This window comes from Guillardia theta, assembly GCF_000315625.1.
Source record: "Guillardia theta CCMP2712 unplaced genomic scaffold GUITHscaffold_7, whole genome shotgun sequence".
NCBI classification, from domain to species: domain Eukaryota; class Cryptophyceae; order Pyrenomonadales; family Geminigeraceae; genus Guillardia; species Guillardia theta.
In genome coordinates, this window is record NW_005434667.1 from 695,482 (window position 1) to 719,532 (window position 24,051).

The window sequence follows — 24,051 nt, forward strand, 5'->3', positions numbered from 1 at the left end:
AGGGAGGAGGGGAGGAGGGGAGGAGAGAAGGAAAGAGACATGATCTGGGTTGGAGACCAGAGAGCGAGGAGATACTATACTAACCATCGGAAGGAGTCGTGTCAAGAGAAATTGAAACTTGCCATGGCTCAGATCTTTCTCTTTGATTTCTTGATGATCTATTTCGCTGAAAGGTTGCTGCTTTGCAGGGTAATGAATTGGGATCATTAAGTCAACGATCCGAAAGACAGGAAATTTCACATCAGCTTTGAGTTTACGGTTCCAAACTTCTTGTTTCCTGCATTATCAACATGAGCTCAAGAGCAAAGGACAGCAAGGCTGGAAGAAAACCGGATAAAAGAAAGTCGGACAACCCTGGAGCAGGGACCAAGAAAAGAGTCTTGTCGGCAGATATGGTAAGGACGATCTATGCAGAAAGGAGCACGAAAGCAGGTTACAAATCTTTGGAGAGCGTTGTAGTTGCGAACAGGTACGGAATCAGCTCCAAGACCGTTCGAGACATTTGGGACCATCGAACTTGGATCGACGTGACAAAACCGCTGTGGAATTGTGATGAGCTCAACCAGATCGTAGCAAGCAAGCAGACCGAGTCGAAAGACGTGGAGATGAAGAAGGAGAGAGGTCAGAGTGAAGGAAACGGAAGCAGGCAGATGGAGGTCGGTGAGATGATTTCTGGGGGTGACCCGGGGAGCTCTGCGATGGATTTCCAGGATGACAAGTCGAACAGCATCTCTCCTTTCAACATTTCGGAGGATAGCGACGTCAACAAGTACTTGCGCGACAGCAGCGAGGAGAAAACAGTCCAGAGCTTCTTGAACCTGGAGTCCGAATCCAACACTGGGAGCTCTGCTTCGATGTACAGCAGCGAGACTAAGGACGCCAAGGGTAGCAGCGATCGGTACCCTCTGAGGGGCGCAAGGCGTAGAAGCTCGCGAGGGGAGGAGGCACAGAGCACGAGCCCTCCTGAAGGTGACTCGCACACGTCTTCGTCAGAGAACCACACAAGGACGAGCCGGTCTACCTCGGGGAGTCGCAGCGATGCTGCTGCGCAGGACAGCACTAGCTGCAAAGCGCAAAGCGAGGGGAAGCGATCTAGGAGGAAGGGCGAGAAGGGAAGGGAGAGGGAGCACGAGGCCAGGGCAGTGAGGGACGGGTCATCGCCGGAATCTCCTTCGGTCGCTGGAGGATCGAGTGATGGAGATGCGAGTTCAAACAGTCAGAGCGCAGATTCAATGACAGAGACCAATGTGATGATAGCGTCACAAACCGCTCCTTCATCTAGCACAGGTGGAGGGCGAAGTGGAGAGGGTGGCGTTGGCGGCGTCACCAGAGGAGGAGCAGGAGGAGGAGGATCAGCTGCAACCGCTGCAGCCACAGGAGGATCTAGCTCAGGGGCAGAGAACAAGATGAGCGCTTCCAAGTCAGGATCTGTGGGGAAGCGTTCGGACTCAGATGACAGCGCAGGGTGGATCAAGAGCCTGGATGCCGATGACATCCAGAGCTATATGCTCAACGAGACTAGCAGCGACGATTGATGTTGTTGAAAAAACTGTTGATACTCATTGACTAGGTAGCCGACTGATGTTATTGAAAAACTGTTCATACTGTGACCGATTGATGTTATTGAAAACTGTTCATACTCACTGTAGATTGAGAACTCAGTTCATACTCACATTAGGTAGCTGAGGGACCCCATCCCCCCAACCCCCTTCGTTTCATTCTCATGGACCCCTGTAATATTCTAGTTTTCTACCCTTCATGGGGGGGTACCCCCCCTTCCTAAGCGCTCATCACAAGTCGCATATAATGGGAATGAGCACGTGAAAGAGAGGAGAGGAGAGGAGAGGAGAGGAGAGGAGAGGAGAGGAGAGAAGGACGCTGTTGTTGTACTGTGTGGAGACAAGACTGGAGAACGAGCATGGCGGCGAGAAGGAGAGCTACCCTTTCTCACTGAAGCAGGTTGCACATTTCAGCATTGGAAAGGAAGTAAAGGGGGGGGAAGAGGGCAAGTGCTGTTGAGGGGAAGCGAGCGGAGGGAGTAGAAGTAGGGGGCTGAAAGGAGGAAGACATCAACTTGAGATATGAGTGTCAGACAAGCTGTAAGGATGAGATCTCAGTTGATGCCTCCTCTCGTTCCAACTCTCCTGTCCTTTCTGTTCATTTTAGCGGCTGGCATCCAGGGCACGGCCCCTCTACCAGCGCTAGCAAGAGGCGCGCTCAGCAGCGCACAGTATCAGATATTCGTCCCATCTCCCCTGAGGCTGCAAGGAGGAAGAAGATCCGAGAGCAGGAAGAGGAGGCCTGACGGCGAGAGGAGCGAGTCAGAATCGCGCAGGAGCGTTTCACCGTCTTCGAAGGAGGGAGAGCCGACGCGTTCGCCGAAGAGGAGCAAGGGGGATCCCAAGGACGGCAGGAAGATTAAGAAGCACATACCCTCTTCAGCCAAGAAGATCCACAACAGCCCTTTGCCCCTGGCCGAGGAGTCGACGGAGGAGGAGTCATCACAGGAGCAGCGGTCGGAGAGTCCAACCATGTCCCAGAGGACGGTTGAAGACCAGCAGAGCTTGCAAAGGAAGAAGAAGAAGGGGAATTCAAGCGAGGTATCTTCCTACAAGACCCCGTCGACAAAGAGGAAGAAGGCCTTTCACAAGACTCCCGACTCGGGGAGGTCAGTCCGGTTCAGCGAGTCACTGACGTCGGTCCACGAGTACCCGAGCAAGAAGCAGAAGTTCTGCACGCAGGAGGAGATCGAGCGAGCGTTCCAGGAGTCGATCGAGGAAGAGATGCTGTCAGAGCTGGAGGAGGAGCAGAAGCCGAAGGGCAAGGGGAGGGCAGCGCCAATGTGGGAGGAGTCGAGTAGCGAGACTAGAAAGCCCCCGAAGGATTCAGCGAGCATGATTGACAAGAAGGGGAGGAACAGAGACAAGTCGAAGAGGAAGGGCAAAGACTAGTAAATCTCAAGGCTACAGGTCGAGGCGGCAGGTACCTTCCAAACCGACAGCTCGCTGCACGACTGCTCCGTTGGCTCTTTCATTCATCCGAGACTGAGCGATCCGCACGGTGTTCAAGGTTGGCGACAGCGTACTCTCCATACCCCTTGGACCAGATAAGAAAGGAGAATGAAAATCCATCGATAGCTCCTCACCTGATATGCGAAGTCCCACAGCCGAACCCTGTCGCTCGCGCTCGCTGCCTCCTGATCCTCCCCTGCTCAAAGAACGCCAATGAGCGCTTCCTTGCGACCAACAACTCACGCCCTCACCAGGAGCCATGAAGTAAAACCTCCCGTCCTGCTGCCGCCGCATCCCTTGGAAGTCGAGGTAGAGGAAGGGACTCTCTTGCCCCCCACCTCCACTCCCGTTAATCATGCTCGCGATCGTCATCGCCTGCATCAGGGTGAGTGGAGGAGCAGACAGTCGAGCATTTCTCATCCACCTCCATTGGCAGCGGTTCTAATCGCTCCGCTGCTCTGAGAGCTCCTTCCACTCCTGGAGGGATGGAGGAGGAGGAAGTTCCGATGCTGCGCAACATGTAAAGGGGGATGTAGAGAGATAGACCGACAAGGAATCGTCAAGTGAGGCACATGAGTGTAGGAGGGCGAGGGGGGACGGGGAGAGAGAGAGGAGGTAGGGGAGAGAAAGAGAGAGAGAGAGAGAGAGAGGAGAGCATGGAGACCTTTCAGGGTCCTGTTGTCGATCTTCAGCGACGGAGGGACGCACTCCTTGCCGAAGGTTTACCATCAAGGTGCATCGATCATCGCTGCATCGATCTTGCAGGGCCTCCCCCTCGGCAACACCCGACCCAGCCATCGAGGCGCTGAAATCGCCCACCCTGACCTGCAGCTTGTCCGCGACGGCGTCCAAGACCTCTGAGAACCTTGCGACGAGGGGGAAGGTCAAGTGGAATTCTTCATGGCCGACCACCACCACCCGCACTTGCAGCGTCCGCCCATCTTGCCTACTGGCAGCTGCACTCGGACCCGGACCCTCCGCGCTCCGGGCTGCCGGGTCGAAGCGAAACTGGTCGGAGAGTCGGAAGCGGGAGTTGAGCCGGCTGACGATCAGGGCGGCAAGGGAGGAGAACCTGCGGTTGCCCAGGGAGACTTGGAGGCAGTCGATCTCGTTGATCCGCGACCAGACGTCCGACCGGACGTTCCGGACAATGGCCCGGGCCCCCCCGGGATGCATGACCTGGGCCCAACGGAGATCTCTGCCGGCGCTGGCCACTCCGATGACGAACTCCTTGACGAGGAAGAGAACAGACTGAGAGTCGGGCACGGCAAACCACCTCCGAGAAGCCTTCCTGCGCTCTTCGAGCGTTGAATAGCAGTCCTTCAGGTCTCGGCACATCTGTAGGAGCGGCTCGCTAAGGAGGTTGCGGAGATTCCCGTCATCAACGAGGGTGCTGACTTTCCCGACGGCCTCGCCCGTTAGACCCCTCTGACAACGATCTTCACTCCTCGAGGCAGCTTGCAGCTTCGAGCTGAAGTCGAGTAGGCGGTCCAGGTGCTCGCTGCAGTATCGTGCCATGGCAACATATAGGACGTGATAGAGGTTCCTGCCGTCCCGAGATCGGATGTCCTTGAAAGACGTGATGCTTGTGAGAGTGAATCCCTCCACGGGGTTCGACCGATGCTGGTTCAGAAAGTTCCCCATGGCCAACACCATGCGCAGGGAAGACCTCAAAGGTTCGCTCGTTTGCACTTCCGCGTACACGGCATCGAGCCCTCGCAACTCAGAGAACAAACTCGGGACGTCAGAACAAACACTCAGCAGCTCAACTTTCTTCGCCAACCTCGCGAAGTTCTGCTCGTCGAACACGTCGAGCAGAAACGAACTCAAGTCATCAAAGGAGGAAGAACGAGCCTCAGCGTTTGCCAGTGGGTTCCTGGTCATGAACGTCCTCAGAGCCACCTTGGCTGGACCTTCCGGCCAGAGTCGGTAGCTAGTTTGAAGGTACTTTAGGCTATCATGAACTCTTCCCATGTTCTCTTCGTTCAACGCCCTTTTCGCGAGGTCGTCTGCGAAGAGTCTTGCCATCTCTTCTCGTTCATACTTGACCCCCAGCACAATCTGAAAACCCTCCAGCAGCAAGCTAGCTGAATCATTTCCATACGATTCCAACCTTTCGATGCTAGCAGAGCTACCTCGTTCGAGGATTGCTTTGCTACACTTCTCAATCTCTTGCTCAAGGCGAGTCAAGGTAGGGCATCGAAGAATGTTCTCCCGCTGATCCTTTGAAGCAGCTGTATCCGACGGCAACTGCGCAAAGAGCATATCAAAGTCTTCTTCTTCATCGCAATCGTCTTACGTCTAGGATTCTCCCTATTCCTTTGAGGAAGATTTCCAATGCCGGCGTGGAATTCATCTTGATCAGCTAATACCTCTTGATTAGATCTCGATTCAAATGCTACAATGAGATCTTTCATACTTGATTGGTGGGTTTCCCCACAACTACACCCCGTAGGTACCACGGCGGTGAGAAAGTTGAAGAAACCGCTGCTGACGATGTCAGTTCATGCTATCAAGTCTGTCAGCCTTCATGTATACCAGTCTGCGCCTCGGCTTTCTGCTCTCTGAACAAGTCCTGTCAAGATGATCACGATCTCTCACAGAAAGTGCCATCCCAGCAAGTGAAACCTCCAACGCTTCCAGGTCTGTGTGAAGAAACGTTGGGGCAAAATTGTGGCTCCAGAAAGATCTGATAGCAAGAGTCACTCAAGGAACGCAACAGCGATAACACTAGACCTTTCCGTCGGTAATTGAAAACTAGCTGACCAGTTGAATTTTGCCGTCCTAAACTGCTTCTTGAAAATATCCTGACATGGCAGAGTTTCGTATGGTCCGGAAGTCCTTGACTTAGCCACGCTGGTGGATGCTCCTGAGCGAGGCGGCGGAGGCGGAGGAGGAGGCGGGGGAACAGGAGGAGTAGAAGGTGACGGAGAATGAAGGGATGTGGTAGCTGCATTGTGACCGTCGACAACAACTTCATCATGAGAGTGGGTCTCATACTCTGGCAGCCGAGACGTCCGATCAGAAATCCCGACAAGCTTCGCATCAATCTCACCATGGTTAGCATCCTTGGATGCACCTCGAGATGCAAGTGCATCGAGCATTTCATCCCCCTCTGCCTTGGGTGCGTCCTTCGGAAGGGTCAGCAGGGTCAGGTCGTCTGGAAAAGCGGTCGGGTGAGATTCAGAAGTCGGGTGAAACCTTGCAAGTTTATCACCTTGAACAGAGCCTGAAAGACGATTCAGAATGTCTGAAGACACTGATTTGCAAGCGTGGTCCAGATCCGCGACAAAGCTCTGGAGGTTCGACATTGCATTCAGCAAGAACGTCTCTGCTTTCAGGTCGTAGTCTTCAAATGTTCGGCGTCTGATCACTTGAAATACATCTGAAGAGATCTGATACACAGCCTCTTCAAACTTCGGGCGGTAGTGCTTGACGTACTGCTCTTCTAGTGCAACAACTTCCGGCGAAAGATTCTACAGGGCATCAGGGGAGATGTGGTAGCAAAACAACTTGCGCTACCTCAAGCCCGTAGTACATCTTTATGGATCTCCAAACCACAAAGAATTTCGGGAGGGACGCCTCCAACCTCTGCAGAGACTGCATGGGACGCCTGTTAGTTTACTCCTGGGAGCTCAAGGATCACCTTGACAGCAGAGCTGATCATCTCAGCTGACTCCAAGACCTTTAATGCCTCGGGGCAACGGACCTGGAGAAAGGCTGCCAGGAAATGAATCAAAGTGGATTTCCCATCGGCCGTCTTCAGGCTTCTGAGTGATCGCAAAGAGCTCAACCTAAATGGACTCGTCATCGCAGTCTTGCAGGGCAATGCAACTCACTTGAACGACCAGGCTCCACAAGCTGGAAACTCATTCATGACATTCCCTAAGAAGCGAACAGTGTAGAGAATGTACAAGAACGATGGGCTAAGACAACACATCGAATCAAAGAAACCCAGGATAAGTGCCAACTTACCTCGAAAAGATGACTTCAATGACTCTCAGTGCGTCACAGAAACTTTCTTGAATGAGCTGGAACTGAAAACACGTCCGAATCATCGAAATGCGACGTTCGAATTCGAGGATCGAAACATGGCCGGTGCTCGATTGTAAGCAGTCAGCATTCCATTTGATCAAGCTATCAAAGTAGACATTGCTAGGAGAGAAGTTCGTCTTGTTCCCTGCCATAGCATAACTCTTAGCTCTAAGGAGACAATAAGCAAATCAAAGACTACCATGGAACCAGTGGAATGCGTTGACCTCTTGTTGTGTCGGCACGAAAACGTTTGGACGATCCAACATGACTTCCAGAACATTCAACAGGAAACCAATCGATAACCGTTGTCCACCACGAGGAATTAAGGAGCTGTAAAAGGTTTCCCAAAGAGACACGTTTGAATACACAAACTTGTAGATCTTTCGCGAGGCGCAGGCAAACTTCAAAATTGTTCGTACACAACTGCATCTCACAAGAATTTCTACAATAAGATCCATCGAGAGGGTTGAAAGCAACAAGTCTTGCTCGGATGCTTCCATGAACAACTTCTCGGAGATGATTCTTCCATCCATCGATGCGTCCCTCTTTCTTGCCGTTGTATTCACTCCTTGAGTCTGACATTCTACCAATTGGACCTGCTGTAATGCAAGCATAGCATTCCTTACTGCAACTGCCCTCGAAGTCATCACGTTTTGCATCAGCTCAGCTATGAAGGATGCTTTGGCTTCCACGCGTTCGATCGGTATGGACTGCAGCATGATTTCAACATTCTGTGTCCGTCTTGCATCCAGCAGTGAAGTCTGGGAAGATCTGTTTCCCCTAGTAGCATCATGAGTAATGTTTGATCCCGTTCTAAAGTGATGATCTAAATCCTCAAACACAAAATCCTCTAGCTCGACCCAGCCCGGTACAGAAGCGACCCAATGCGATTCCGAGATCAAGTGTCTTGGGACGATCTGTAAAACAAAATTAGTGGAATAACTCGTGTCTGCAAACTTGCAGCGTATACCTTCCAGTGAACGCCTTTCAACCATCCCACTGTCAATCGAGCTGCTGGATTCCACGGTATGTTGGGGTTGGGGCTGGATCGAGCTGCCAAGTCCGTGGGTGCAGCAGGAGGAGCAGGTGGTAGCAGAGGGATGTTCTGATCCGCACCCTGCTCCTGGTGTTGTTCCTCCGCATTTGCATCTCCATGAAATCCAGGCGTATCTGGCAAGGACGCTCGTGCCCAAGGAATCATTCCTAGAGTATCAAAGGTGTAAGAAAGATGCGCGATAGCAGCAAAGGCGAGGTTAGAAACAGTGAGATATGAATTTCAACAAAAATAGATGGCTACTCAAGTTTTAATGCTCTGTCACCAGTATGACATCCACCTTTCATGGTCTCCTCTTCTTGCGTAATCTCGACAGCCTTCATCTCTTGAGTTTCAGCCATGGTCTCTTGCCGCGCCCTTGTGTGTACCTTTGTTCATCAGATCCCTAGTCATCTAAGGATTCATACTAATTCTTTGTGCTCGCTACAGCTCGATTCTCCTTCCTTAAAACCATGTCCCACCTCCTCAATCTTCCTGTCTCGTCCTTGTGCTGGCGTATCTTGATCTTGCCGTTTCCATTGTCGTTCTGGACAGGAGGAAAGGAGGCAGGCGGGGTGAGGACGGAGAGGAGTTGTGCAGAAATCGATCAGGGCGAGACAGGGTGGATCTAGCAGAAAGGGGGGTGGGTGTGACAGGGTGATACCTAAGGACCGGTACGGCCGGTACATCGTTCCAAATCGTCCATGAGAGGAGGCCCGATAAGTCTACAAGGGAGGGGTACTGAGCTGTCGCGACTTCAAAAGGTGGGGGTGGGGGTGAACTGCAAGAGGTTTGAGGAGGGGGGTTCATCTGCACAAAGAATTTTGATATGCGCTAGCGGCTACACCGTGATCGGACATGTACCACGGGCCCGGGCCGGGGCGCGGCGTGGGCCGGTGCAGTGCCGGCCGTACTAGCGGCTCAGCCGCTCGCCGAGCCGACTCGAGTCCGCCCGGGCGATCCGAACTTTGCCAGCTGGGTAAACAAGATCATCCGAGGGTCAAGTTAAGTTAAAAATCATGCAGTACGAGGACAATCCGAGTCACTGGGAGAGTCCAGGAGGCTTGAACCTGACACTGTCACACTTACTGGCCCAAACGGCGAGAAGAGAAAAGACAGCGAGAACCAAAACTCGGCGCCATGCCAGCGATCATCGGATATGACACTACGGGACCCCCCCGGTAGTCTACTTATTAGCTAAACGACACAAAACATAAAATTTCAAAATTCTAAATTTTCCGTCGAAATTATGGATCATTGAAGACCCACACGCCAATATTTCCTTGTGTCTGACTCGTACTTCATCCTTTCTATGAAGAACAGGTTGAAGTATAACCAGACCCATGTGTGATTCAAGGCCGTTTCAGAAAATCTGGTCGTGCTGGTAGAGACATGTAGCACAATAGAATATTCATAGCAGCATTGACATCACGAGACTTGATACGGTTTTGAACACAATTGGTGGATCTGCACCATTTCAAACCCCGCACCACTGACACTTCGTCAGCAAGTATACCATTCTTGTTGATTTGTTTGCGTCTCAAATCATACAATTCTTGATGACATTGATTGCAACATTTTGTCGTTCTGTATTCATCAACTGCCGTCACCTCGAAGAAGTTCTGACATCGCCTTTTGATCCATTTTACAGGCACTGACTTCTCTCCACGCCCAGTACAACCGAATGATGCATCACCGTATGCAATTATTGGATTTTGATCTGTCCCATTACCTTTCATCTTCTTGAAGAAAGTGAAAATTGCCCCCCCCCCCCCCCCCCCCCCCCCCCTCCTCTCGTTCCCCCTCGTTCCTCCTGTGAATAACCATAGCAAACCCTCTCGCAACATCATACAGCAGCTCTTGGGTGAGTCCAGCCAAAACTATGTCCGAAAACAAGCAAATGCTTCCTTCCAATGCGCAGAACATTGAAAATGTTCGTAAGAAAACTTTGACTTCTGAGCAAGCGGTTGAGATCTTCGCTCAGAGGAACGTTGAGTCCGGTTTCATTTCTGTGGAGAGCAATTTTTTGTCGAAGAAGTATGGCGTAAGCGCTAAGACTGTGCGCGACATCTGGAACCGAAAGTCATGGACCGAAGTGACAAGGCCGTTGTGGACGGCGAAAGGTAAAGAGCTTGAAGCGTCGAAGGTGCTCCAGCAGCTTGTGAACGAGAATGGAAAGGGCGCAGGCAGATGTGAAAGTGACAGCCAATCTGAGGAGTGGAATATCTTGTCTACAACATCAGCAGCTGTCGAGAGAAGTCAGTCACGCGAGCGCAGTGTGCTGTTCATAGAGAATCGAGCAAACACTGACGTGTTGTGCAAGCCTGCACGGGTAGCCGATACGCAACGGATGGTAACGGAGGAGCTGCTGTCGAAGAAGCGAGGGGCGGCTGAGGCGACGAGCGATACACAGCAGGTAGAGAAGAGGCAGAAAGCGATGGAACACTTCTCAAAAGGTCCTGCTGTAAAGATGACGAATAGCTGTGGTGTGGCATCAGAGATCTCAGCGCTCCTGCAGCTGCTGGTGCAACAGCAGAAGAAGATCATGGACCAGCAGCAGCAGATCTGGTACATTTTCGAGGGGCATGAGCGACGAACTTTGAAGATGCGTTGAATCTCTCGTTGAGCTTCAGAACGCGCCTTCGGTGAGGCTGTTAGGAGGGATAAACGAGGGTGACTTTCGAATTGAAAGCTCTGTCTGGGTTCTTGACTTCGTGAAGCTATCTCATGAAGCACATGTCAACGGATGATCTTCAGTATTGGAAGAACCAAAACAAATGAGAAAGAAGAGCAGCTGAACTTTCATCAGGAGTCCGGTCCCGGCAACTGAGTTCAACCCAGTCGGAACTTGATAAATGAAGAGTCTTTTGTGGATGAAGCGACTGATCATACAACGACTCCTGCGCCGGGTCGAGCCCGGGCTCGGTGGCCCTGGCAGAGGCCCCGGCCGGGTGACTCCGAGTGCGGCAGCTGAAGGCTGTCCGACTCAGTCATCACGGGCCCGGCCCCGGGTCGACCGACAGCCGCCGCGCTCACTGTGACTGAGCGGCGCACGTGCACTCTACCCCTCTTCTTCATAGCGAAAATGGGGGTGTACAAACAAGAATGCTCTAATGGTTTACAAGGTGGGTGGAGAATAGGGAAAACGAGGGGTACTATGACATGGAAAGGTGAGTGGAAAGGGTACTTGGCAAGGATGTATGGTCGGTGGGTGGGGTAGCACTGATAATCCCAATGATGAGGGGTATAATTGCAGTGTAAAGGTACCGTGGGGTACTTCTGGATAGGGTGAGGGTAGTCAAAACCCCTCCCAGAGAGTTTGAGTCGCATCCTTCGGATGAACGAATTGACAAGAGTTCTAATTGTATTTTAATAAAGTTATATATTTTGAGAATGCTCTGTAATTATTACATAATAATTTACTCATCCAATGTTTTCATACAAAAAGAACATTTTATCAATATATATTGTACCATACATTTATTTTATACAAATACAAGACGTTCCTGTATGGCAGCGATTTGTGCTAGGGGTATATAGGATCTGCACCGCAGGATACGGGTAGGGTGGTTGAAAGGGTCCTACACGTTCCACCGGTCGAACCGCAGAGCCGCATTGTTTGCACACCTTTTACCCTCCCGCATCCTCGTCCCATCGCCATCATCAGTACAGTCTCCTCCTCCTCCTCCTCCTCCTCATCTTTTGTCGCTCTCTCCACTTCGAACTTTGTTTCTACGAAATTCCTTCGCCTTGGTAGCCTGTGACTTGGTAGAGTGCAGAAGTGAATCGGAGGTATTCGCATACTTTCGGTGTTTCGTTGTTGAGATTTGCTGAATCCCTTGTTGATTGGCAGAGAGGAGACGAAATCAGTTGGGGCTGTGGGGGCCGAATGAATTGAACTTGGCCCCCGTGAAAAAGTCAATCTGGTAACACTTGAATGTGAAAAACTTGCCGCTTATCCTGACGTTGGATTTAAGTCAGTTTAAGTGCAAACTCCCATGATCAGATTGTTGGAATTGTGACATTTTGAAGATCAATTGTTAATGAGAAAAGGACGAGAAAGAGCCAAGCGAGATGAATCCCTAACTCTGGAGCCATCCAGAGAAGCAAAGAAGAAGATGATGAAAAGCTTCAAAGGTGTCAGCTTGACGACTCTAGTGTCGGTAGTAGTCAATGCCTGGATATTGCTGCTCGCCGTTGCTCGTCGGCGATCTATCGATCCTCCTGGACCTATCGGAGACCTTGATGTCAGAATCCATGCTAACGCGAGAATTCCGATGGATTTCCGGCGGGCATACATGGTCTTCTACAAATCCCCTGCGCGCACAATCCCTGCAGCGGTCAAACTAAATTTGCGAGGAGGTTTTGAAGAAAACGATAAGCCAATTGAAAGCAGCAAGACCTTGAAACAAGTTCGGTCTGCACAACTTTGTGACGAGGCATGGCAGATCCAAGGGGATGGGCAGGTTGAAGAGGCTGTCAGGCTCTTGAAGGAGGCACTTGTGGAGGATCCCACAAACACTGAGGCCATTTCAAAGCTGGGAATGATCTATGAGTATGAGATGGAGGACTACAAAGTTGCCAACATGTTATACCAGAAGGGACTAAGTATACTTCCGAACAGCTCCACTCTACTTTATGATTATGCTGTATTCTTGCAAGAACGTTTGAAGGATATCGATGGTGCCGAGGAATACTACAGGAGAGCCTTGAATCAAAATCCAACTGATCCCAACATCCTCAACAACTATGCGGTATTTTTGAAGGAGCGTCGTAATGATACATTGAGAGCGGATGCCATTTTCCGACAATCAATCGAGGTTTCACCGAACTCTACCAGTACATTATGCAATTATGCCACGTTCCTTGAAAGCTCTTTCGGTAAATACGACGAAGCGGAAGAGGTCTTTCACATACATTATGCTCCATATTGTGCTTTGACCAAATGTCTTGCACAGATGTACAAAAGAGCTCTTGAGATAGAGCCAAATGATGCGTCGACTCTGTACAATTTTGCGATCTTTTTGGAGGAAGTCCGAGGCGACATCGATGGTGCAGGTATTTTCCCTTTGTAAACTTCTTGAGTGTAACCCTTCCTGACACTTTGTCATGACCATTCAGAAAACATGTATAGGAGAGTCCTTCAAATCGAACCAACGGATAGTGATGCTTTGAACAACCTTGCTTTGATCCTCCAAAATTCGAGGGTTGGTTTCAATTTCCACATCGCTCTTATACCTTCTCACTTGGTTGCAGAGTGACTACAATGGAGCGAAGATACTGTTTGAACAGGCTCTGAGCGCATGTCCTGAGGACTTGTCTACTGTCAACAATTTGGTGATGCTCAGCCCAGAAAAGCGGGGTTGTGTTCTAACAGACAAGTAGGCCGTTCTTTATGAAGATTGCCTTAACCAACCCGAAGAGGCAGAAAAATGGTACAAGAGGGCCCTGCAGGTTCTTGAGAATTCAAGTCTAAGTCTCCAAACTGCGTTAGCTGATTATGGTTTGTAGCTTGGACCAAATGATGTTACCACCCTATGTAATTATGGCGGTTTCCTCAACAATTTTGGTGACAAGGTGCGAATTTGCTTCTTGGACAATGAACACTGACACATCGCTCACAGAACGGTGCTGAAGCCTTGTTCGATAAAGTATTTGCTAGTTTCTTGATTGCGATTGGCCGCATGTTTTATTCGTTGTGATAGGCTCGGTCGATTGATACGCTAATGGCGAATAGATTGATTGAAGCTCAGGTTGGCTTTACAGGTGGAAAAGCAGCATTGGTATTTACGAAATCACAGGAAAGCAAAGAAGGTGAAACGGATCTTTCGCCTAGCAACGCAACTGGTCCGAGGAAGATGATTAAGGCATAGAAGTTTGAATCGTGCCTGATTCACTTGGTGAGCTTGCTTCGAACAGGTGCCTTCTTCTAATGGCGAAAGCACAACCTACATCCCTTCGTGAATTAATCTCAACAAACTCTACAGCCTTCGTTTTTCCATTGTAAAATCCTTTCTAGAGAATGTCAGACGCGAACATGTGATATATTGGATTCATAAAGAATTAGTTGTCAAAATTCTAGTTGGCCATCAATTCCAAAAATCAAAGGCGACGTGAGTGAAGGCATCAAGATATCTATTCAGTGATTTCCTGTACACCTTGATGGCCCTGCCATTCGGATGGTCGACCAGCCTGAGCAACCTCAGAAGAAGAATGAGAATGAGTCGCTCAACCTGCCAACATGCTTGCTCGTCGATGTCATGATCATGCTCCTGGAGGCAGAATCACCACCTCACTCCCTCTTCGCAGTTTGTATCAATCACTGGTATCTGTTCAAACAGTCCAAGACTGGACAATTTCTTGATCCTTCAGCAAACTCAGGGGTGTTAGCTTGACAGTAGGGGAGACTCACGAGCTTTTCGTTGAGTTGCTCAGAGAAAATTCAAGGTCACCGACGCCCTCGCTGAACAGGATCAATCAGAACGACAGCCATCACCAGCAAGTCATCACCGCTGACGATCGGGAGCATCTAAGGAAGCGTCACTCATCTCATCATGGATCAACAAGAGGTGCTCACTTGCTCCCTCAAGCACGCTCAGGTCTTCATGGCTGTGTCTCCACTTGGACAGAGCTTCCATCCTCGCCAGCGCAGACTCTGTACAAGGTCGTCAAGTTCAACTCCTGATCAGTGTGCAATGGTGTATCGGGTTACCGGAGTCTACACCAGGCATAGTGTCGAAGATTGCTCGCAGAAACCCAGGGTCCCTCATAACATCTGTGTACTGGTGCCTGGGCCTTCAAGTCAGAACTCAACTAGATGAGGGCTGGTTACTACCTCTCCATGGCTATTGTCTGCTCAAAAAGAGTTTCTTCGGCCTTGGTAACGATCAGAGCATTCGAAATTTGAGACTTGAAACTTCACCGCCGAGAAGAAACCGGAAACGGCCGCACTAGTCTTCCGCGCAAGGTTCAAAATCCCTCGATCTGAGGGATTGAGATCAGCATGTCAGTAGCAGGGGCAGCATCATGCTACCTCCAATCCTGAACAAAACCTTGGAGGTCAAGACCAACAACTGGGAGGCAGCCGTGAACAGCAACACCTATGAGACCATCATGAGCAGGGAGAAAACATGTTGGTATGAAGAGACCGGGAGCCAGAGGATCGAAGTGAATGTTAGCAGGAGGAAGCAGCCCGAAACAAAGCTAACAACCACTAGAGCGAGAGCGGTGCAGCCCCACAGGCTTTGCAGCCTAGGAACACCCGTCACGTCAGCAGACGTTGGGAAGCAAGTCGAACAAGATGAGAGAGAAAACTTACAAGGATTGACGTAAGCGCGATACAAGATCTGCTATCGATGCCTGCACACAGAAGATGAATTGAGACTGAGGCAAACTCACCATGACATCACCAGGAGCCTCGTGTACGGGTCGAGAGAGGAGCCAGGAAGGACAAAGCTGCTCATTGCCGCCCATGTCCTCACCCCATCGCCTTCATCAGCTGCTTCATCCCATCGCTCGTATCACCTGCATCATTGTCTTCGTCATCCATCATCCAACATGTCTTGTCCACCTCATCCTATCCACTTCATGAAACAACTATCATCTCATCGTTACGCCTATGATGTCCCGCAAGCACTGTCCCTCTTCATCCTCACTTCATCCTGCCCAAACTGCTCTTGCGATCCTGTCCTGTGACTTTCTTCACGATCCCATCTCTCCCTGCTCCGCCCTCGTAAGGGAAACTCCCTACTGAGCACTTCTCAGTTAGGAGTTTCCCTATCAACGTGCCGGATCGCCGGGCCCCGGGCCTGGACCGTACGGTCGTTGAAGTTCCGAGTTCGATCGGTGGCCACTGAGCGGCTAGACTGGCACCACCAAACAGTGTCGTGTGAAACGCTGCGAGCTGCTCCTTGAGCTGTTGGGTGGACAACCACTAGATTGTTGGGTGGACAACCACGACATTGCCAAGTTGGGTGGACAAACACTGCTAGTAGATTGTTGGGTGGACAACCACTATATTGTTAACCACTAGATTGTTGGGTGGACAACCACTAGATTGTTGGGTGGACAACCGTACCACTAGATTGTCAGGCAGGGAGGAGGTGATAATGTGGCAGCGATAATTTGGCAGCCTGCTCACTGCATAAAGCAGGGCCCAGCAGATCTAACACCGTGAGCCTCAGTTGTAAGAAGAGAGCTTGTACGAACTGAATCAGTCTTCACCCCCGTCAAGGCTACCCTCCTCTTGCTCCTCCCCGCTCTCTCCGGCTCCAGCGGAGGAGCTTCGAGCACTGATTTGACTTGGAGGACGGGAATCTTCCTGCACGTCGGCCTGGCTTGGCAAGGGCTCACTAACCAACATGTCCTGGTCCTCGCCCTCCTCGTTCTTCTTGACGTTCTTGTCAACTGCAGCTGGGGTCTCCTCCACAGTCTCCACTGCCATGGCCATTTTCTTCCGCAGAAATCTCTGATCTATCTGCATCAACCTTCTCTTCTTCTGGTTCCAGTCAGGGGGAGGAAGAATCAGCCCCAGCTCGGTCTCGACATCAATAAGGAGCTGTTTGAGCGCAATAGTGTTCTTGACAGAGTAGTCCCCGAAGCCGTATCGATCGAGCGCATCGATAAGGTCGTCCTTATTCATCGCATTGATCTTCTTCCTCCTCAGCAAGGAGCTCGTCTGCGACGTGGCGCCGCTCTGCTCAATCCCCAGCGCTGCCTTTTCCTTGGGGGAGAGGTCTGAAAGCAGCCGCATCCCTTCCTCTGCATGGCTCTCCAACTGCGGAGGCTTGACGTCCTCTCCCACCATGAACTGAGCATATTTCTCCTTGTCCCGCAGATACGGGGGCAGCTGCTCATACCTTGTTTTGGTGGCGATTCCGACGGGATACTCAGTCTGATTGAAGTCGAAGGGTCTCAAAAGGCCCGAGGAGCACAAGAACATCTTCTTCATCTCCTCCGCCAGCTTCTGCGGCTCAGTCTGGGCCCTACTGTGGAAGTTCCTTAGGGCCTTGGACCAGTGGGGGGGCAGGGTCTGCTCAGATCTTTTCGACTTCTCCTTCAAGATAAAGTTGTTATATATCCCTTCCGCCATGTCCTCGATGTCCATGGTCTCCCTGTCATTGGCAAGGATCCTGGAGTCCAGCCCTTTGATTCCCAGCTTCACAATCTGATCGCTCTCGTTCTTCAACCAACCCCGTTCTGGGTCATACATAAATCCGTAATCGTGACAGCACTGGAGCTCGTGCTCGATAGCTTCTGCGCACCTTCCAAACTCCGATTCACAGAACCAGCAAACCCAAGGCGTGGGGTTATCAGTCCCTGGCCCCCAGGGCAGCTCGTTGACAATGGTGTGATTCCCGACTCCGACGACGCATCGCTGGGTCTTGTTGAAGTTCAAGTTAGGAATTCCCCTATCCGAACGTTCCTCCTCCTCCTTCTGGTCTTCCAATTCCTCCTTGAGATTTTCTTGCTGGATGGCCTCGTGCAGTTTCATCAGCTGCTCCATTTCCCTCGGGCAAGTCTTGAGGTACTCGAGATCGTCCTGCGCCAGTCGCTCAGCTTCGTCGAAGCCTTTGTCTTTGACTCGAGAGAAGAAACTATAGCACGCAGGTCTTCCTGCGATTATCGCGAGGCTGAAAGCACTGTCCCTCTCGTCGTCTTCCTTGTAGATCATCTTCACGTGCTCGGATGGTTTGATACCGTTGGGATGTTTGAACATAGCGATGATCACCGCAAGATGCCCAAAGAAAGCTGCCCAATGTAACGGCGTCCTCTTATACTCATCAACGGCATAACAATCCAGGTTCAGGTCAAGAAGCAGCTCCACCACTTCAGTGTGGCCCTGGCAAGCGGCTTCGTGAAGCAAAGTCATCTCATTTGCTGCACAAACCAACAGAAATGTCACAAAGAGCGAAAGTTTGTTGCAAGGCTCTTAATCACTAACCATCGCGCTGGTGAACGTTGGCTCCCAGCTGAATCAGCTTTGCAATGAAGTCTTGGTGACCATCCTCCACGTACCTGCACAGCAGGTAGTCGAGCTGAGCTTGATGCCCTCTCGCTTGATCGCAGTGATAGGCAAGGAGAGAAAGTCCAGGGAACGCTGTTTCATTGATCCCCGACCTCATCGCTGTGGTGACATTAATCCTCCTCCCCGTCAGGTCCTTGTACAGGAGCATCGTCCTCGTCGTCAGGTGGATCTTCCCTCGCAGTGGGCACGTGGCACAGTAAGGGGGCTCGCATCCACAGCGCGAGATCACGTCCTCCCTCGTGTCTCCCGGACGCCCGAAGCGCTTCAACGCCATGTTCACCTTGGCGCAACTGGACATACCAGAAATGGCGTAGGTAGGAAATACACCCTGCTGCCACTTGTCTGCTGTGCGATTGTACACGAGATAATCCGGCGGGTGCTCTACCCGGTACCTCCTCAGGGGCCTCGTTAGCTGGACCAAGTCGTCGTCAGAGAGATACTCTTGCTCCTCCCTGGCTCCTCCGCGCAGGCACAGGCCTCGACATCGCGCATGAGGATGCTGGTGTGAGTGAGGATCCGTCGATCCGCCCCATGGGAGAGCCCTGACGAGCAGCAGGACGAGGATTGAAACTCGAGACATGGGATCACTTCGCTGAGTCCAATTGCCCTTAAGCTACACCCTCTTTGAGGCCATCACTCTCCCTCTCCCCTCTCCCCTCTCCCCTCTCCCCTCTCCCCTCTCCCCTCTCCCCTCTCCTGCCTCCTGCCTCCTGCCTCCTGCCTCCTGCCTCCTGCCTCCTGCCTCCTGCCTCCTGCCTCCCTCTCTTCTTCTCTCGCCCTCCTCCCTCTCTCTCCTCTTCTCTCGCCCTCTCCATCGCCCTCTCCGCCGCTCTCGCAAAGGGACGCTTTGATGTACTTGCTGGGGCAGCGTTGGTCTCTTATACTCCCCTGCCCTTTTCGGCGGGCAGCAGCCGCGGCCCCCGATATTCCATGGCGGTAGGCAGGAGAGAGGTGGGGGGCGCTAGGAGGAAGCAATGGCAAACTGTAGCCGCAGCTCTCTTTCTCCTCTTCATGTCTGATAGCGCCTTCTGCTTCACCATTCCTGCTCTGTGGAGCCCGGGTATCGCCCGATGCAGAGCAGGGCGGGAAGGTCCAGCAGGGCCGTACTTGCGGAGGACTGCTCCCCTCTGCGCAGTAGCAAGTGAGGATGGGAGCGATCTCATGGGCGAGATAAAGATGATTCTTGATTCGAAGAAGCCATCCATGATCTCGTCCTCGTTGGGGGCCCTGCCGACGCTCGGCGAGCAGGAGCGAGAGGAGGTGCTGAGCTTCTTGTTGAAGAGCCTTCTACGCAAGAGAGAGACGACTCTGGCGGTCGACACGATCAAGTTCTGCTCAGAGAACAATATAGACGTTCCTACAGAAAGCTTGACTGGCGTTCTCAAGTCCTACATCAGAACTCAGGGTACAAGGGCAGAGGGCATGGATACGCTTTTGTCCCTGTGGGATGAGAAGGGCGTGGAGGATGCCGCAAGAGCTGAGATATCGGCAAGCCAGGTGCTGGCATGCCTGGCTAGAGGAGAGCTCAAGGACGCAAAGACATATCTGCAGCAGCTTCATGGCGGGCAAGGGTCTGCCCTGGGGCTTGAGACCTACAACCGCATCATGAAGGCCTTCGGGAGATGCACGTCGATCGATGGGGTGCTGGAGACTTTCAGGATCATGCAGGAGCACAAGGTCGAGCTGGATGCTGAATCCTTTGAGATCATCAGCAACGTCGCTGTTCGGCAGGTCAGATCCTCCTCTTCCCTCTGCCTCCTACCATGCTGCTCTGTTAAAATCTCCCCCTATCATCCTCATCGACCACCCGTGTCGTTTCTTCTTCTCACACGCAGCAGGTTGAGTTTGTCAAGGGTGCAGTGAGCATGGAGACGCTTCCGCCGGTACCTCTCTGCTTCCTCTTGCATCCTGATTCATCTAGAGACAGGACGAGCTGCCAGAGGCTTGCTTTGCTGGAAGATCTAACGTCGGGAAATCTTCTTTGGTGAACATGATATGCAACAGGAAGAAATTGGCCTTTACAAGCAAGACTCCTGGAAAGACTCAGGTGCGAGGAGAAAGTTGGGTTGGACAGGACTTCTCCAAAGCTCAACTCACCTCTTCTCACTCTGCTCTTCGCTTCTTCCCTCCCGTCCCGTCGCCTCCTCTCCCTCCCCCTCTCCCTCTCCCTCTCCCTCTCCCCCTCTGGCTTCTCCTTTCAGCCCCACACTGCTCATTTCATCTGACTGATTCTCGTGTCATCCTGTACTGACAGCATTTTCCCACAGGAATTCAACTTCTTCCTGGTCAACGGGGAGAGCAGGGAACCGCACATTCGAAGGCACGGACCTGTCCACCTCTTTGCTAGTCTCAACTCTCTGTTGCTGCTCAGGTTTCACTTGGTGGACCTGCCCGGTGTGGGGTATGCAGAGGTGAATCTTCGTGACCGAACTCCCCTCCTCCGCTCCCGCCAAAGTTCTGCTCCCAGGTGCCAAAGGCCAAGAAAGTGGAATGGTTGCGGTTCTACAGGGATTACCTTTCCCACAGAAAGTCTTTGAGGTGCTGTCCCAGCAGCCTGCCTGCTCCGACTTTGCTCCGATCTGACCAGCCTCCAAGGATTTTCTTCCAGCTCGTCGACGGCCGCCACGGCCCCCTCCAAGACGACGTGGAGCTCATGAAACTGTTTGCTGAGTCCTCCAGCAAGAATCCGAACCAAGTCGCTCACGCCATCGTAATCACCAAGATGGACAAGACCCTCTCCGCCAAGGTACTCGCGCTCTTCCTCTTGCTTCCTGCACTCCCTGACTCGGCTGGTCAGGCACAGGAGGGTGTGATGGACAAAGTGAGGAGGACGCTGAGCGAGGCCGGCTGCGACGAGGAGACTCCGGTGTTGCTCACTAGCTCAGCAAGCAAACTTGGGAGAGGAGACGTGTGGAACTACTTGCAGCTTGCGCTTCAAGATGGGATTGAGGTGCCCTGCATCCTCTACACAAAGACAAAGTTCGATTGATTGTTTGCTATTAGGAACCGGACCAGGTTGATCCCGAGAAGGTTGCCTCCTCCTGTCCCTCCTCCTCCTCCTGCCCCTCCTCCTCCTCCTGCCCCTCCTCCTGTCCCTTCTCCTCCTCCTCCTCCTGTCCATTCTCTTCCTCCTCCTCCTCCTGCCCCTTCTCCTCCTACTCCTCCTGTTCCCCCCTCCTCCTCCTCCTCCGTCTCTTAAAATCACGTTGAGTGCAGCTCGGCAACAAGAAGGGGTCGGAGAAGATCAAGACGGATGAAAAGAATTGGCGCAACAAGAAAGCTTTCAAGGGGCTGAAAGACAAAATATTCTAATCGCCTTGCAACCTCTCTCATTCGATCTCTCAACTCATCTTCCAGAATTCACTTGGCATTCAACAACCGCCCGGCCATAGGTGACTCAAAACTTCGCAAATAGCTGAGCTGTGAAAACCGTCGGCTTCCGGCTAACTGATCAGTGATGAGTGACTGAGTCTGCCCGGCCTGGCCGACGGTGACGGCCCTGGCCGCTCCCCGGCAGTGACTTTCGGCAGCCGGGCGGCCCGGTCCGGTCGGGCCCTCAGGGAACTCGGAAAGAAAGTTCGAGAAAACTTTCAGAAATGCCTTCAGCTAATATGATTTCTTGTTGTCCCACCCCACCTACTGTCTGCCCAACCGTCTCTACACACATCACACGACATGTTTTGGTCCGAGAGGTACCAGGAATGATCACCCCCACCCCCAATTTGATGAGTACCCTCCCTTGTGAGCTCCACCGACAGCCTCCAGAATTCTTGAGATTTGTTGTAGTGGTATGGCAAGGTCGAAAAGGTTCAGTGTACCCCAACATTTGACGTCAAAACTACCCCCTTGAAAGTACCCCTACCCCCTTTTACAGCGGCATCGCTTGTATCTCCTTCGCATAAGGCGCCCTCATTGTCCACGCACGAGCCCCAGGAGGAGCTGTCGTACTGCTGGAAGTTTGTGCCTCCTCCTCCCTCGCCCTTGTCGTATCCTAGCTCGCAGGAAGAACAAGGAAGCTCGTCCTAAACTCTGCTCCTCGAACCTCCCTTGGACTCCACACCATCTTTGACAAGTTAGAGTGATGGGGCCGCCTGCACTAGCAACCTCTACCTTGGCCTTGCTCTCAGTTGGGCTCCTCCTTGTTGCAGACTCGGTGGCGTTCCAGCTTTCCTCTCCTTCCTGGAAGTCCTTTGGACGAGCGTCTTCCTTCTGCCCGCAAAACCTTCGCTTTGCCCCAAGCTCCTGCTCCTGCAGACGTGCGAGAAACGGCCTTTTGAGCCTTACAGCAGAAGCAGACTACTACGCTAGACTGGGAGTAAGCAGGGGAGCGTCCGAGGATGAGATCAAGAAAGCTTTCCGTCAGAAAGCCAGAAAGCTTCATCCTGACGTGAATAAGGCGCCAGACGCCAAGGAACAGTTCCAGAAGGTCTCGGAAGCTTACGACGTACTCTCTGATCCGTCTAAGAAGCAGCTCTATGATCAGTTCGGTGAGGCTGGTGTGAAGGGAGCAGGAATGGGAGGTGGTGCTGGCTTCTCCGACTTCGGGGACTTCAGCCCCTTCGGAGACATCTTCGAGACCTTCTTCGGAGGAGGGGAGGGGCAGGACCAGGAAGAGGTCTGGACCGCAGCAAGGCGACGATCTGAGGCTGGATCTCGAGATTGACTTCATGAAGGCGATCTTCGGAGGTGAAGAGAACATCCGCGTGTCCCACCTTGAGAGCTGCACGACCTGCGAGGTGGGTGAAGGAGGAAGGAGGTAGGGTAAATGTAAACCGATGCTGATCATGTGGTAGGGATCGGGCCTGAAGCCCGGGACGAAGCCCAGGACTTGCTCGACTTGCGGAGGATCAGGAGTTGTCACTCAGGTTGCCAGGACTCCTCTGGGCATGCTGCAGCAGCAGAGCGCATGCCCGCAGTGCAACGGGGAGGGTCAGATCATCGATGAGTACTGCGGGACCTGCTCAGGGAGAGGGAGGGTGCAGAAGTCGAAGCAGCTCTCTATCACGATTCCTGCTGGGGTGGACACGGGCAGCCGCCTGAGAGTGAGAGGAGAAGGAGATGCCGGACCCAAGGTAGCGCTCGGGGGGCGGGAGGAGAGGAGGGGATGGTGGAGGAGTGAGGGACGGGGGAGAACAGTAGGTGTATGGAGGAGCTTGGCTGATGCTTGCGGGCAGGGTGGTCCACCTGGGGACCTATACGTCTTCCTGAACGTGAAACCGAGCAAGGACTTCAAGCGCGAGGGGGCAGACATCTACTCGAATGTGATGGCTGAGGAGGAGGGAGGACGCAAGGCTGACATTGAGAGCAGGTCAAGATCAGCTACCTCGATGCCATCCTCGGCACGGAGATCAAAGTTCCCACTGTGGATGGAAGTGTCGACCTGAAGATTGCTGCTGGAACCCAGCCCGAGACTGTGAGCTCTCTTGACCTCGCTCCTCCTTTGCCGCACGCTTGCACTACCACTACCTACTCGTCCTGTAGCTTCCTCGTCTGTCAGATAGTAGTGGTGTTCTTGCTGATCGTATGGCGGGACCAGGTGATGCGCCTGGAAGGAAAAGGAGCGAACGTGCTCGGAAAGAAGGGCGTGCGCGGGAACCACTTCGTCACTGTGAAGGTGAGGAGAGGACGTGTGGCAAGTCGGCCAGACATGACAAGGAGCAGGTTGAGATCCCTACGTCGCTCTCTAAGGAGGAGAAGGAGCTGCTGGAGAAGCTCAAGTCAGGCTTCAAGTCAGGCAAGGGATTCTTCAGCAGGGTGTGAAGCAAGAGGAGGGGGAGGGTTGCGGAGGACTCGGTCTTGGTTGGATCCTTCATCATTTATTACATCGATTCAGTTTAGGTTTTCAACATACAGGAGAATGATATGGAGGGAAAAGGGAGGAAAGGGAGAGGAGAGGAAAGGAGGGCTATAGCACATGGACAAAAAGGGTATGGGGGCGCATGCCC

At 52.3% G+C, this 24,051-nt stretch overlaps 8 protein-coding genes across 8 annotated transcripts; 6 read left to right on the top strand and 2 right to left on the bottom strand.

Annotated features, from left to right (window-relative positions):
- Positions 1-605: 605 nt before the first annotated feature.
- GUITHDRAFT_133372 (hypothetical protein) lies at positions 606-1,535 on the top strand (the record flags this gene model as incomplete). The annotated part of the gene is made up of 1 exon (XM_005839896.1): positions 606-1,535. The coding sequence occupies one exon, from the start codon at positions 606-608 to the stop codon at positions 1,533-1,535; it is 930 nt and encodes a 309-aa protein (XP_005839953.1).
- A 570-nt stretch (positions 1,536-2,105) lies between these two features.
- GUITHDRAFT_161127 (hypothetical protein) lies at positions 2,106-3,060 on the top strand (the record flags this gene model as incomplete). The annotated part of the gene is made up of 1 exon (XM_005839897.1): positions 2,106-3,060. The coding sequence occupies one exon, from the start codon at positions 2,106-2,108 to the stop codon at positions 2,949-2,951; it is 846 nt and encodes a 281-aa protein (XP_005839954.1). The 3' UTR covers positions 2,952-3,060.
- A 367-nt stretch (positions 3,061-3,427) lies between these two features.
- GUITHDRAFT_133374 (hypothetical protein) lies at positions 3,428-8,441 on the bottom strand (the record flags this gene model as incomplete). The annotated part of the gene is made up of 14 exons (XM_005839898.1): positions 3,428-3,488; positions 3,676-5,261; positions 5,311-5,376; positions 5,431-5,498; positions 5,550-5,586; positions 5,613-5,700; positions 5,748-6,487; positions 6,534-6,602; positions 6,658-6,805; positions 6,851-6,937; positions 6,987-7,191; positions 7,246-7,963; positions 8,017-8,249; positions 8,381-8,441. The coding sequence occupies 14 exons, from the start codon at positions 8,439-8,441 to the stop codon at positions 3,428-3,430; spliced, it is 4,167 nt and encodes a 1,388-aa protein (XP_005839955.1).
- A 1,538-nt stretch (positions 8,442-9,979) lies between these two features.
- On the top strand, positions 9,980-10,693 carry GUITHDRAFT_101427 (hypothetical protein; the record flags this gene model as incomplete). The annotated part of the gene is made up of 1 exon (XM_005839899.1): positions 9,980-10,693. The coding sequence occupies one exon, from the start codon at positions 9,980-9,982 to the stop codon at positions 10,691-10,693; it is 714 nt and encodes a 237-aa protein (XP_005839956.1).
- A 1,429-nt stretch (positions 10,694-12,122) lies between these two features.
- GUITHDRAFT_101428 (hypothetical protein) lies at positions 12,123-13,952 on the top strand (the record flags this gene model as incomplete). The annotated part of the gene is made up of 9 exons (XM_005839900.1): positions 12,123-12,983; positions 13,038-13,137; positions 13,201-13,286; positions 13,336-13,416; positions 13,465-13,533; positions 13,591-13,656; positions 13,704-13,730; positions 13,785-13,832; positions 13,881-13,952. 9 exons carry the CDS (start codon positions 12,123-12,125, stop codon positions 13,950-13,952), a joined length of 1,410 nt encoding a protein of 469 aa, XP_005839957.1.
- Positions 13,953-14,168: 216 nt separating this feature from the next.
- On the bottom strand, positions 14,169-18,404 carry GUITHDRAFT_101429 (hypothetical protein; the record flags this gene model as incomplete). Its single annotated transcript, XM_005839901.1, has 13 exons — positions 14,169-14,271; positions 14,368-14,445; positions 14,492-14,542; positions 14,590-14,608; positions 14,657-14,734; positions 14,792-14,868; positions 14,915-14,955; positions 15,002-15,063; positions 15,113-15,179; positions 15,228-15,330; positions 15,561-15,655; positions 16,436-17,958; positions 18,023-18,404. 13 exons carry the CDS (start codon positions 18,402-18,404, stop codon positions 14,169-14,171), a joined length of 2,679 nt encoding a protein of 892 aa, XP_005839958.1.
- A 1,534-nt stretch (positions 18,405-19,938) lies between these two features.
- GUITHDRAFT_64925 (hypothetical protein) lies at positions 19,939-21,095 on the top strand (the record flags this gene model as incomplete). Its single annotated transcript, XM_005839902.1, has 5 exons — positions 19,939-19,989; positions 20,034-20,153; positions 20,404-20,517; positions 20,574-20,644; positions 20,702-21,095. Coding segments are annotated over 5 exons (750 nt in total), but the record flags the coding sequence as incomplete, so codon positions are not given.
- Positions 21,096-22,187: 1,092 nt separating this feature from the next.
- Positions 22,188-23,942, top strand: GUITHDRAFT_159242 (hypothetical protein; the record flags this gene model as incomplete). Its single annotated transcript, XM_005839903.1, has 8 exons — positions 22,188-22,362; positions 22,393-22,721; positions 22,765-22,842; positions 22,900-23,178; positions 23,281-23,367; positions 23,415-23,519; positions 23,643-23,720; positions 23,768-23,942. The coding sequence occupies 8 exons, from the start codon at positions 22,188-22,190 to the stop codon at positions 23,864-23,866; spliced, it is 1,230 nt and encodes a 409-aa protein (XP_005839960.1). The 3' UTR covers positions 23,867-23,942.
- Positions 23,943-24,051: the final 109 nt, after the last annotated feature.